Source organism: Macrotis lagotis, chromosome 1 (assembly GCF_037893015.1).
Source record: "Macrotis lagotis isolate mMagLag1 chromosome 1, bilby.v1.9.chrom.fasta, whole genome shotgun sequence".
Lineage (NCBI taxonomy): Eukaryota > Metazoa > Chordata > Mammalia > Peramelemorphia > Peramelidae > Macrotis > Macrotis lagotis.
Window position 1 is genome coordinate 677,690,074 of NC_133658.1, and position 14,597 is coordinate 677,704,670.

General features: G+C 35.2%; 1 protein-coding gene across 5 annotated transcripts in view; it reads left to right on the forward strand.

Annotated features, from left to right (window-relative positions):
* PDE1A (phosphodiesterase 1A) overlaps positions 1 to 14,597 on the forward strand; it is a 353,702-nt gene that overhangs the window by 187,013 nt on the left and 152,092 nt on the right. For all 5 annotated transcript variants that reach the window (XR_012474224.1, XM_074215560.1, XM_074215561.1 and 2 more), the window contains exon 2: positions 3,057 to 3,170. Coding sequence is in view for 4 of the 5 variants with exons in the window: in XM_074215560.1 (XP_074071661.1) it covers positions 3,057 to 3,170 (114 nt within the window). In the remaining variant the exon portion in view is untranslated. The remainder of the gene's footprint in view (positions 1 to 3,056; positions 3,171 to 14,597) is intronic.

The window sequence follows — 14,597 nt, forward strand, 5'->3', positions numbered from 1 at the left end:
TCATTATTTTATTATAAGAATCTTTCAGCAAGACTGGCAAGATTTTATGACCTTGCTTAGATTGAAGATCCAGGAGCCTGAAAATCTAGCAAGTCCCCAAAGAACTTTGCAAATAATATAAAATCTATGCTACTTTCCCCCAAAAAAGTAAATAATGATGATGATGATGATGATGATGATTAAAGCAAAATATACCCAATTTAAATATTTGAAAGTTTTTCAGACTATAATGACAAGTCTATCAAAAGAAAACTCATTTGTCTAATGACATAGTCATATCACCTTATGGATATCAATTCTCAAATTAACACCATTTCTTATGCAATGATTTCCTAACTATGACAATATAAGAAAAATTAGAAATCTAACAAAAGCATAAATAATATTTTAGGTTTTTTAAAGTATAGCAAAACTTATTGCTAGTCGAACAAGTTTATCCCACTTATAAGGAATGACCAATACAAGGTGATATATGGAGATAAGGAGTTTCACAAGTGAGGAACAGATAGAAGGTCAACCTTGCTGGATCACAGATTGCTTGAGGGAAATAATGTCCAATGAGGCTATAAAGAAATATGGTTGAGGGGCGGCTAGGTGGCGTAGTAGATAAAAGCACCAGCCTTGGAGTCAGGAGTACCTGGGTTCAAATCTGGTCTCAGATACTTAATAATTACCTAGCTGTGTGGCCTTGGGCAAGCCATTTAACCCCATTTGCCTTGCAAAAACCTAAAAAAAAATATGGTTGAGAGTAGGTTGTGAAAGACATCACAAGCTACACAAAGGAGGTTTTTAATTTCATCCAAGAGGCAATAGAGTTGATTGAGAGAAAAAAAGAGGGAGTAATAACATGCTCAGATCTTAGCTTAAGGAAAATCAGTGGGAGCAATTTGTAGAATGATCTAGAGTGGTGAGAGACCTAAAGAAGAAACATTAGTGAAAAAGATGTTACAATAATCTAGGAAGAACTGACAAGAGTCAAGGTGGTGGGCAGGTAAGTAAAGGGCAGGGGTTAAATGCAAGAGATGTTATGAAAGAAGACAGAGTGAAAATTGACAGTTGATTTTTTTTGAGATGAAACAACCTTTTAACTATGGAAACTTAAAAGAACTGCAAAAAAGGTACAACTCATGCTGGTAAAGGAGTGTAAAAGACAGACTTTTGGTGTGGAAACAAAATGTCAACATGAAGAAAGCATGCTCCCAGTGCTTTTCCCTTCACATCATTTTATTTTATTTTTAAAAATTTTTGTTTATTTATTTTATATTATTAAAATAATCTTGTTGTGAAAGTAAACATAAACCTCCTCCCCCCAAAAAGATGAGAAACCTCAAGAATAGTGAGAGAGAAAAAAAATGTACTTCAGTCTGTGTTCAGATTCTAATGACTCTGTCTCTGGGATGAGTTGTCTTCTTTATCATGAGTTAGCCAAAGAATTTGCTTCAATATTTTTGGAACAACCTACAGGAACCTTAATTCCTCCAAGGTCTTATGAGAGGCTCTGACTGCTCTCTTGCTTGTGTTCAGGCCCTCCCCTCTGCCCTGGAGCTGTGAGGATGGTCCCTCTGAGCTATGGTGATTGGGATCCCAAACTGCAACCTGCATCTGAGTGTGGGCAAGCAGCTGAGTCCTGTCTCAGGGAGAGCAGAGAGATCTCTGCAATCTTCCCTGACCCCCTTACCATCTGTGGGTTATGCTCTAGAGGTGCAGGCTAGCTTCCCTGACTCTCGCTGCAGGTTCTCACTGCAGAGCTGCTTTGAGGCCAGTGCTCAATCTGCACTCACTCTGGTGCAGCAGAGGTCTCTCACCACCCCTTTAAGTTCCTGGTGATCCCTGGGCCAGAAGGTCTGGAAACCACCCCCTCTGCCACAGACCCAGGTATTCTAGGGACCCAGGTGCCCACAGGGATCTAGGCACCTTCCCAGCAGTGCCGTGGTCACTTTTCCTACCCATCCCCCCAGTCTGTTGAAACAGACCTTTCCTGCAGAACTTCTAAGTTGTCTTGGACTGGGAAATTGTATCACTCAGTCTTTCTGTGGGTTCTGCCCCTCTAAACTTTTGGCTAGAGTTATAATTCAATGGCTTTTGGAGTTTTGAGGGGAACAAGTTTCTGGGAATTTCTGCCTTCATGCTGCCATCTTGGCTCTACCCCTGGACAGTTGATTTTTTTAATCAATCACCCTGGGTGAAGAGCATGATGAGCCAAGAAATTTCAGAGACTGCGACGATGGTGATGGTTTTGACAGAAATAGGGAAGTTTTCAGAAGAGGAAAAGGTCTAGGAGGCAACAAAATGAGTTAGTATTTGTTTAGATCTGTCCTCTTAGAGGGATGGAGGGGAGCTGGGGAAAATCTTTGTAGTTTTGATTAGGGGAAAAAAAATCTTCAAATTCTTGCCATTTTCCTTCCTGCATCTCTTTTTGCTTCTTACTTCCTTTCACTTATACCAGTTTTTTGACCAATGAGGTATGGCAAAAGGAGTAGTCATAGAATTGCTTGAATCTGTCCCAGAACAAAACTATTTAAATATAACAAATCCTTTAGGAAAAAACTAATGTAGGGAATATGTTTTTTGAGATGAATAACTCAGAAAAATTATCATATCAAATATATATGTATGTGTGTGAATTCTTGATATATCAAAAACATTTTAAATCAATAATATAAGTGAGTACACATATGTACATATGTGTATATGTTAATTATCCTTAATGTTGCATGCCTAAGATCTGCCTGGAGGTTGGTTTCAGTTTGTGTTAAAAGCAACTTTCTAAGACTAAGTTGCAGAGAAGATGTTTATATTGATAGTTGGAATTCATCTGGGATTTCTCTATCATCAGTGAAATAATAGGCTTATATCCTATTCCTATAAAGAAAATGCATCAATGATAACAGCAATAATAAAATATGAATCAATCTATAAATGTAGCTTTGTTGGTATATAAGTAAATGCCCCTAGTGTCCTTTGTAATCTTGGAAGCAATTGGAAATTGTTACTTTGTACTCTTCACACAGGAGAACATATATTCATACGTATCTTTCTCTCTTTCTGTCTCTTAGACTAAGATGTTTAGTAAAACAGCTGGAAAAAGGTGATATCAACGTTGTGGACCTAAAGAAGAATATTGAATATGCAGCCTCTGTGTTGGAAGCCGTTTACATTGATGAAACGAGGTATGTTTTCACTTCTCTATGTACCTGCACAACAACCTGTTAGTTATGATGTATCCTGGTCAGAATATTTTTAGAAATGTAAAGTTTCTGCAACTGATAAATGAGACAAAGGTCATTTCTTTTATGTATATATGTGACCATGGATAAGTCTTCAGTAACCTGAATAAGATTATTTTATCATCTATAAAATGAGAATATCAGTAATAACTCATGGATTGAGAGGCTTATATGAGAAAATGTGCAGAAAATGCTTCTCAAGATTAAATGATGGTCAATCATTGTTAAATTATAAACCCCAACTCTGAAACTCATTTTTTTTCCAAATTCTAAAATTTTAAATTATTTTTTCAGGTCAATCATTTCTTTTTTAAAAAAATTAAGTATTTCATTTGTTTTTCCAACTACTTGCAATAGTATTTTTCACTAATCATTTTTGCAAGGTTTTGAGCTTTACATTTTTCTCCCATCCTCCCTTCCCCCCTTCCTCTGACAAAAAAGCAATATAATATATAATCTAATTATTTCTGGATCAAAGACTCTACATGTATAACCTAGGTCCAAATTAATAAACATAAATCCATATTAATCATGTTGTGAAAGAAGAATAAAATTCAAGTGAAAGGAAAAAACATTAGAGAGAAAAACTGACATAATACATAAGACAATTTTTAAAAATCGAAGATGGCAAGTTTTGGTCTTCATTTAAACTACACAGTTCCTTCTTTGGATCTGGATAGTATTTTCTATCACAAATCTTTTAGGATTATCTTTGGTTATTGTACTACTGAAATGAACAAGTCTATCATAGTAGATCATCACCAAGTGTTGTTAGCATGTATAATGTTCTTCTGGTTCTGCTCATTTAACTCAGCCTCACTTCTTACAAGTTTTCCAGGCTTTTCTGAAATCTTGTACCTCATGATTTCTTATAGATCAATAGTGTTCCAACACATTCATATGCCACAATTTGTTCAAACATTCCCCACTTATTGGGCATCCCCTCAATTTCCAAAGCTTTGCCACCATGAAAAGATTTGCCAAGAACATTTTTTATATGTGGGATTTTTACCATTATTTGTGAACTTTTGGGGATACAGAACTGCTTGTGGTATTGCTAGATCAAGAAGTATGCAAAGTTTTATTGCTCTTTAGCCATAATTCCAAATTGCTTTCAAGAAAGGTTGAATAACTTCACAACTCTACCAATAATGTATTAATGTCCCAGTTTTCCTATATCCCCTCCAACATTGATCATTTTCCTTTCTAGTCATATTGGCCAATCTGATAGGTGTGAAGTGGTTCCTCAGAGTTATTTTAATTTGCAATTCTCTAATCAATAATTATTTAGAGAAATTCTTCATATGACTATATGATTATATTGACTTCATCTTATTGCCTTTCTATATCCTTAGGTCAATCATTTCTTGCTTTAAAAAATTATTCATCTGAGTCCATGACTAATGTTAAAGCATGTGTTCCTTTTTGTGTGGGGGAAAGAACTTCATAACAACTCTAGTTATCTTAAAGTAGAACTGAATTGCTTGTGAAGCAGAGACTTCCTTTTTACCTGAGTCTACATGATGCGATAGATGTAGAGCATACTTCTTTTCAGGTGAAAATTGTGCTAGAAGATGTATTAATGATCTTCCAGCTTCAACTTTCATTCTCTGATTCTTTAAGATATATAGTCTTATACATCTGTCACCTTTAACCATGTTTCTGTTCACATTAAAATGTAACAATTGGAATAAAAGTTGGTTTTGCTAGTTTGCTTATTGTATACCTGAAAAAGAGTAAGTAAAAGTACTTTCAATTGGGGTATAAGAAGAGAACTAAGGAATCTAACATGAGACAAACGAGTGAGGGAAGGAGCTCCCCCTTGCAGGTCATTTGATAACTTTCTCTTTGAACAAATTGGTGTTTTTGGCAAGATGCTAGATGAGTTATATGTAGGTGATTCAATGTTCCCTTCTTTACCAATCTTTTCTCTATAACCACTATCTATGTCTGTACATAAGCATAAAATTTCTAAAGCACTGTTCTTTTACACTTTACTATTAGTAGATGAGGCCCTATCCCTAGACATAGGGAATTTTAAAAGAACCTTAAAGGGTATGAAGGTGAATAGTATAGAAAATATATAGACAAGCCACAAAAAGTGGGAATTCAGAGACAGGCAGTACAAAAATGATGAAGGGAGGCAGACAGTGTGAGAAAGAGGATGAGAAGGAACAAAGTCACTTATATAATAGTGAATTAGATTTGGGAGCATTTGAACAGTATTGACCCTTAGGAGATGAAAGAGTATTCCCATGGCAGGAGCTTGAAGTTGAATTTTTAGAGAATTTTTTGGGAAACTGACAACCTCCTATCTGTGCCATTTGGGGATTAGCTCATTAACTTGTCCCTATCTTCTCAAAGTGATTGGTAAAATTTCAAAGTTGTCATCTCAAAATTATCAGCACCTTCTATATGTTCTGCTTATCTGGAGCCATGGGAAGGCTGGAATTTGTATAGAATTTACAAAACATAAACTCAGAGTCCGGAGAGCAGTACCTAAATGACTTACAAGAATGTGAATTATGGTTAATATATGAAATATTTTGTAAATTATTCTCCTTTGATATTTGAAAAGTTTTGCACATGATTTTCAGTGTCCCCTTTATAATCTTATCTCCTACTATTGTCTTTCTGTCTTGGCTATTTATAAACTTGCAATACTAAATAGAAGGAAGTGTGATCAAGAAGAGCAAAACAAGATACAATTTTATGATATAATGCACCTCTCAAACCCCAAACCATTCTCATGTTTTTATGTGTCTCTCCCCATGAATCTTTTCCAGCTTCTCTTTCCTATGGACTCAATGTGAAGTTTAAAACTTCACCAATCAGCAAATAGTTTTGAACTTTCCATTATTTGCTTAGTCAAAGATATATATAATAAAAAGTTTATTATAAAACAGGCAAAATAAAAATAGTATTTGTTTTTCTACATAATCATACCATGTTAATGCTAGAAGAAATCTTAAATTGTTTAATCTGATCCCCTCATTTTTTAGTTGAAGAAACAGAGACTCAGTCAGTAATATTTATTAAATGTCTATTATGTATCAGAAACTGTGCTAAGAACTGGAAATACAAAGAAATGCAAATTATAGTAAGTCCTTGCTTTCAAGTAACTTACAATCAAAAGTGGAGATAGCATGCAAACAGCTATGTACAAATAAGCAAAAGAAAGATTAAATTGGTGAAGGTAAGAGAGAAGGAACTTGTGTTAGTCAGGATCAAAAAACTACCTTGCAGAAGATGAGATTTTAACTGGGACTTGAAACCAAGAGAAAGAGAAGAGGAAGAAGAGCATTCCTGAGGAAAGCCAGTGAAAATATCGAGTCTGGAGGTGGAAAGTTTCATATTTATGAAATTTTAATTTAATCAGAGATATATCAGAAATACAGAATGTAGTGGTTAGAAAGAACACTAGATTTGGAATCAAAACATGGTACTTTGAATCCTGGCTCTTCAGTTTATTATCTGACTTTGAGCAAGTTACCTAAACTGAGTCTCAGTTTCTTTTTCTGTCAAATGAGAATAACAATCCTAATACATATCACAATTTCATGCAGTTATTTTACTGGAAGAAAATTATAAATCTTTGAGATCATATGATCTGCTTGTATAGAAATTGTCTTTTAGCATAATTTTTTTTATTTTCTTCATCCAGATTGTCTTCCATTTTTTTGTACTTGTTTTTTCAATCAGTTGTTTTCTCTTTTGTAGCTTTGGAGAAACTCACTTCCATGCATTCTAGTTTTTTTTATTCAATCAATCAATATTTATTAAGCATCTCCAATGTTCCAGGCAATTTGCTAAGCATTGGTTATACAAAAGAAAAAGAAAGACAATCTCATTCCTGAAGAAGGTCATTATCTAATTGGGAAGATAGAATACAAACAAATATATATACAAAGCAAGCTATATGACAAATTAAATAGGAAAAGATTAAAAGAAAGGCATTAAAATTAAGAAGAACTGAGGGGACAGCTAGGTGGCACAGTGGATAGAGCACTGGCCCTGGAGTCAGGAGTATCTGAGTTCAAATCCAGCCTCAGACACTTAATAATTACTAACTGTGTGGCCTTGGGCAAGCCACTTAGCCCCATTTGCCTTGCTAAAACCTAAAAAAAAGGCTTGAAAAAAGCTTCCTGTAGAAGATGCCATTTCAGGTGGAACTTAAAGAAATCCAGGGAAGACAGTAGTAGGTATAATGGAGGAGGAAGAATTTTGTAGGCATGAAGGACAGCCAAAGCAAATGTCCAGAGTCATGAAGAGATGAAAAATTATATGATGGAGAGTATGATCTAAGATTAAAAGGGCTTAAGGGAGCTAAGAAATCTAACAAAATCTAACAAAACTTTTTATATTTGATCTTAGAGGAAATAGGGAAAGAGTCACTAGAGTTTAATGAGTAGGGAGCAGGGTAATATGGTCATACCTGCCTGCCCTTCACAAAAAAAAAAATCACTTTGATGACTGAATGAAGAATGGATTGGAGTGGGAAGAGACTGGAGGAAGGCAGACCACCCTCCCCCCTCCAAGCAGGCTATTGCAATAGTCGAAGTATGAGCTAATGAGGGTCTATACCAAAGTTGTGGTAGTTGGTGTCAAAGGAGAGAAGGGGGCATATTTGTGAGATGTTGCAAAGATACATTTGGCAAGTCTTGGTAACAGATTAGATATGGGAGAAGCAGAAATAGTAAGGAGTCAAGGATGATTCCTAGGTTGGGAACTTGAGTAACTTGAAAGGATGGTGGAAGTCGGGGTGGGGGATGGTTTAGGGGGAAAAGAAGAGTTCTAACAAGATCCAACTTCTAGCCAAGATGGTGGAGAGAAGCCAGACACTATTTTAAGCTCTCCTAGCTTTCCCTCAGAACTAACATGAACCAAGCTTCTTAACATATTTTGGAACCACAGAAGAACATCGACCAACAAGGTCTGTCATAGGTGGTGTGGGCAAGCTGAAGGCAGAGAGCATTGAGCCAGCACAGAGGTGGTGGGGGTGAGGCCTGGGGATTGACCTGAGAATAGCAGAAGAAGCAATTGTTGTGAGTGGCAGGTGGGAGAATTCCAGGACAATGGCCCAGACAGCTATCTGGTCAGCTCAACTGGTCTGAAAGACCAGGGCTGTGAGACCCCATATTTTCAGCAGAGACCCTGTGTTTCCAACTGAGTCCCCCCCATTCCTGCAAGAGAACCAGACTTTCTCCAGAACAAACAGCCTCCCCTGGTGTTTGTACCTTGCTCTGAGGTTCAGATATGGGCAGCATATCTTTCCCCAGTGCTGATTGGGGATTAAATAGACTATCTATCCCCAGGGCCCAGCCAACATTGAGGACAACCTAGATTCTGCTGACTCCCCCTCTCCACACCCAAACCTAGGGAGTGGGCCACTAATCAAGGTCACAGACACTCCAGAGAAAGTTTCTGACTTCCCTTACAGGCTCACCCACTGAATAACCACTGAAGTGGACAAAGCTACTAGGGATCTCAACACCTAAGTTCTGTGAACCAACCCCTCCCCCAGCATAAGTCCCAAGAGTAAGAACCCAAAATGAAGAAAGGCCAGGGTAAAAGGGGGGGCATTGAATGTTACCTTGAACACAAGGGTCCTAACTCAGAGAGGAATAGAGCTTCAGAGGAGAATATGTATTGATCTCCAGTCTAGAAAGACTTCCTAGAAGAGATCAGAAAGGACATTAAAATTCAAATAGAAAAACTGGGAGAAGAAATGCAAGCAAAAACTACAAAACAAATCCTTTGAAAATATAGTTGGATAAATGCAAAAAGAAAGTAATTCAAAAATACAATTGGGCAAATGGAAAACACCTTTAAAATTGACTAATTGGAGATGCAAAAGGTAAATGAAGAAAACAATTTTCTAAAAAAAGATTGGAATCTGTTCATGAAAGACCAAGAATCTGTTAAACAAAACAAAAAAAAGAAGAAAATGTAAAATACTTAATCAGCAAAATAACAGACCTAGAAAATAGATCCAGACTGGACTTCAGGATACTTCAGGATATAAGGAAAAAGAAGTGTCTTGATATCTTGGAACCAGAGGGCAAAATAATCATTGAAAGAATTTATCAATCCCCTCCTGAAAGGCATCCCAAAATGAAAACACCAAGGAATATTGTGCCCAAACTCCAGAACTATGAGATCAAGTAGAAAATCCTGCAAGCAGGGGCTGCTAGGTGGTGTAGTGGATAAAGCACTGGCCTTGGAGTCAGGAGGACCTGGATTCAAATCCAGTCTCAGACACTTAATAATTACCTAGCTGTATGGCCTTGGGCAAGCCACTTAACCCCATTTGCCTTGCAAAAAACCTAAAAACAAACAAACAAACAAAAAGAAAATCCTGAAAGCAGCCAGAAAGAAATAATTTAAATACTAAGGAGCCATAGTCAGGATTACACAGGACCTAGCTGCATCAACATTAAGGGATTGAAGGGCCTGGAATATGATATTTCAGAGACCAAGGGAGCTTGTAATATAACCAAGAATTCACTATCCAGCAAAACTGAGCCTTCTCTTCTAAGGGAAGAGATGGATATTTAATGAATTAGGAGACATTCAACTTTTCCTGATGAAAAGATCAGAGCTAAACAGAAAATTTGATCTTCAAACAGGAGACTCAAGAGATACATGAAAAGGTAAAGCGGGGAAAAGGAAAAAAAATATTATTATCCAATAAGATGAAACTGGCTGAATTCCCACCTGGGAGAAAAATTGTCATAACTCTTGAGAATTGTAACTATTAGAGGGAATATACTTAGCCCGAAGTAATGGACACTCACGACTTGTCTGTGACTCTGATGGAATGAGTTAAAAATAATATCTCCTTAAAAAGGGTGGGACAGTAAAGAGACAGGAAAAAGAAGGAAGCTGAATGGGGGTAAATTGCATCATATAAAGAGTTGCAAAAGACCTATTGTTATAGAGGGGAAGAAGGGAGGAAGTGAGAACTGCCTCCATCTTACATCAGATTTGGCTCAAAGAGGGATTAATGTACATACTTAGTTGAGTTTAGAACTTATCTTACCTTTTAAGTAATAACAGGAGAAAGGGGAGGGGGAGGAAAGGAAGGACTGACTGAAGGAAGGGAAAGAATAAGGGGCAAATGAAAAGAGGAAAGAAAAGGGAGGGATGGATAGAAGGGGACAAACACACAAAAGGAGGTGGTATTCAGAAGCAAAAGACAGGGGAATAGGGAAAAGGAGAAAAATACAAATGGAAGGGAGATAGCATGGAAGGCAATAAAGAGTTAGTAATTATAACATTGAATGTGATAGTAGAGTGAATTAAACCAGAATCCTACAATATGCTGCTTACAAGAAACACATTTGAAGCAGAGATACATAGAATAAAGGTAAAAGGCTGGAGCAGAATATTTTATGCTTCAGCTGAAGTGAAAAAGACAGCTTATCAGACAAATCATCTACAAAAATATATCTCATTAAAAGAGATAAGGAGGGAAACTATATTCTCTGAAAAGGTACCATAGACAATGAAGCAATTTCAATATTCAATGCACCAAGTGATAAATCATCCATATTCTTAGTGGAGAAGCTGAATGAATTACAGAAAGAAATAGGCAGTAAAAACTGGTGGGAGACTGTAACCTCCCTCTCTCAGAATTAAATAAATCTAAAAAAATAAATAAGAAGGAAGTTAAGGAGGTAAACAGAATGTTAGAAAACTTAAACATCATAGACCTTTGGAGAAAATTGAATGGGGATAAAAAAGAATATACCTTTTTCCTGCAGTACATGGTATACACACACACACACACACACACACACACAAAACTGACCTCATACTAGGTCATTAAAATCTCATAATCAAGTGCAGAAAGTCACAAATATTGAATACATCCTTTTCTGATCATGATGCAATAAAAATTGTTTCAATAATGGGCCATGGAGAGATACATCTAAAACTGATTGGAAACTAAATAATCTTATTTTTGAAAATTAGTGGATCAAACCACAAATTATAGATAGAATTAATTATTTCATCCTAGACAATGACAATAATGAGACAACATACCAAAACTTATGGGATACAGCCAAGGCAGTTATTGGGGGATATAAAATATCTTTAAATGCACATGAATAAAATAGAGAAAAAGGAAATCAGTGAACTAAGCATTCAACTAAAAAAGTTAGAGAAAGAACAAATTTAAAATCCCCAATTAAATACCAAATAATAAATTCTAATAATTAAAGAAATTAGCAAAATTGAAAGTAAGAAAACTATTGAATTAATAAATAAAACCAAGAGTTGGTTTCATGAAAAAAATAAAATAGATAAAACTTTGGTTAATTTGACTCTAAAAAGAAAGAAGAAAGCCAAATTACTAATATTAAAAATGAAAAAGGTGAACTCACTACCAATGAGGAGGAAATTAAAGTAATAATTCAGAACTATTTTGCTCAACTGTATGCCAATAAATTTGATAATGTAGGTGAAATGAATAAATATTTACAAAAAATATACATTACCAGGTTAAATGAAGAGGAAATTAAATACCTAAATAACCTTATGTCAGATAAAAATTAAACAAAAGCATCAATAAACTCTAAGAAAAAAATCTCCAAGGCCAGATGAATTCTCTACTGAATTCTATCAAACATTCAAGGAACAATTGGTTCCAATTCTATATAAACTATTGGTGAAAAACAGGTGAAGACAGAACTCTGCTTTACTCCTTCTGTGACTCCAATATGGTGTTGATACCTAAACCAGGAATAGTTAAAACAGAGACAGAAAATTATGGCCCAATTTCCCTAATGAATATGGATGCAAAAATCTTAAATAAAATATTAGCAAAGTGGTTGCAATTAGGATAGTATACTATGGCCAAGCAGGATTTATTACAGGAATGCAGGGTTGGTTCAATATTCCGAAAACTGTCAGCATATATCAATAAGACTATATCAACAACAAACCTAACAGAAATCATATGATTATCTCAGTAGATGCAGTAGATGCTGAAAAAGCCTTTGACAAAATATAGCACCCATTCTTATTAAAAATACTAGAGAGAGCAGGAATAAAAGGATTGTTTCTTAAAATGATAAGCAGTATATCTGAAACAATCAGCAAGCATTAGATGCAATGGGGATAAACTAGAAGAATTCCTAATAAGATCAGGGGTGAAAAAAATAATACCCATTATAACCATTACTATTTGATATCATATTAGAAATGTTAGCTTCAGCAATAAGAGAAGAAAAAGAAATTGAAGGAATTAAATTTGGGAAGGAAGAAACAAAATTCTCACTCTTTGCAGATGATATGATGGTATACCTAGAGAACTACTGAACATCTAAAAAACTACTGGAAACAATTAGCAACTTTAGCAAAGTCACAGGATATAAAATCAACCCATATAAATCCTTAGCATTTCTATTACCAGCAAGATACAGCAACAAGAGTTAGAAAGAGAACATCCATTTAAAATAACATTGGACTCCATAAAATACTTGAGAGTCTACCTGCCAAGGCAGACTCAGAAACTCTATGAAAACAACCATAAAGTACTTTTCACACAAATAAAGTCATATTTAAATAATTGGACAAATATCAATTGCCCATGGATAGGCCGAGATAATATAATAAAAATGGCAACTCTACCTAAATTAAACTCCTTATTTAGTGCTATACCAATCAAACTTCCAAAAAATTACTTTAATAATTTTCTAAAGCTAGAAAAAATTGTAATTAAAATTCATATGTAGAAACAAAAAATCAAGCATATCAATATATTTAAGGGAAAAAATGCAAAATAAGAATGCTTAGCCTTACCAGATCTAAAATTATATTATAAAGCAGCAGTCATCAAAACTGTCTGTTTACAGGCAAAGAAATAGAGTGGTGGATCTGTGGAATAGATCAGGTGCAAAAAAGACAGCAGGAAATGATTATAGTAATTTGCTGTAGGATAAACCCAAAAGAGTCCAGCTTCTGTATAAAAACTCACTTTTCGATTAAAAAAAATGCTGGGAAAACTGGAAGATCTTCTGCTGAAACTAGGATTAGATGTACATCTCACATCTTGTACCAAGATAAGATCAAAATGGCTTCAGTATTTAGACACAAAAGACAAATGTTATAAGCAAATTAGAACAAGAAAATAGTTTACCTGTCAGATCTATGGAAAGGGGAGCAGGTTATGAGCAAGGAAGAGAGATAACATTATAAAAAAACAAATTGGAAATTTTTGAAAACATTAAATTAAAAACCTTTTGCACAAACAAAACCACTCTAACCAAGATCAAAATAAATGTAGTAAATTGGGAAATAATTTTTACAACTAGAGTTTCTGAGAAAAGACTCATTTCAAAAATATAGATAGCTGAGTCAAATTTAGAAAAAAAACAAGCCATTCCCCAACTGACAAATGGTCAAAGGATATGCAAAGACAATTTTCATGTGAGGAAATCAAAGCTATCTATAGCTATATGAAAAATTGCTCTAAATCATTACTGATTAGAGAAATGCAAATTAAAGCACCTCACAACTTTCAGATTGGCCAATATGACCAGAAAAGTTAATGATCAATGTTGGAGTGGATGTGGGAAATCTGGGACATTGATGTAATGTTGGTTGGGTTGTGAACTGATACAATCTTTCTGGAGAGTAATTTGGAATTATACCCAAAGGGTAATAAAAATGTGCATACCCTTTGATCCAGCAATGCCACTACTGGTTCACTATCCTGATGAGATCATGAAAAAGGGTAAAATTCCATATATACAAAAATATTCATTGCAGCTCTGGGGTGGTAAAGAATTGGAAATTGAGGGAATATCCAGCAATTGGGGAAATGGCTGAACAAATTGTGATATATGTCATGTGATGAACAATTTTGTTCTATTAGAAATCAGGAGAGATGGGATTTCAGAGAAGCCTGGAAAAACTTCCATGAACTGATGCTGAGTGAGATGAGCAGAACCAGATGAATGTTGTGTACCCTAACAAGGTGGAGTGATGATCAACTTTGATGAACTTGCTCATTTCATCAGTGCAATAATCAAGGACAATTTTAGGGCATCTGTATTGGAGAATACCAACTATATCCAGAGGAAAAAACTCTGGAGTTCAGATGAAGATCAAAGACTGTTATCTTCAATTTTTTTAAAAAGTGTCATCTTATGTATTTACATTATTTTGCTATCTCTAATAATTTATTTCTTCCTTAAGGACATGTTTTTTCTCTCAATACATTCAATTTTGATGTGTGCATATCATGGAAACAATATAAAGACTATCAAACTGCCTTCTATTGGGAGAAAAGAGGAAGGAAGGGAGGGGAAAAAATTGAAAAATTTAAAACCTTGACAAAATGATTGGTAGAAACTACTA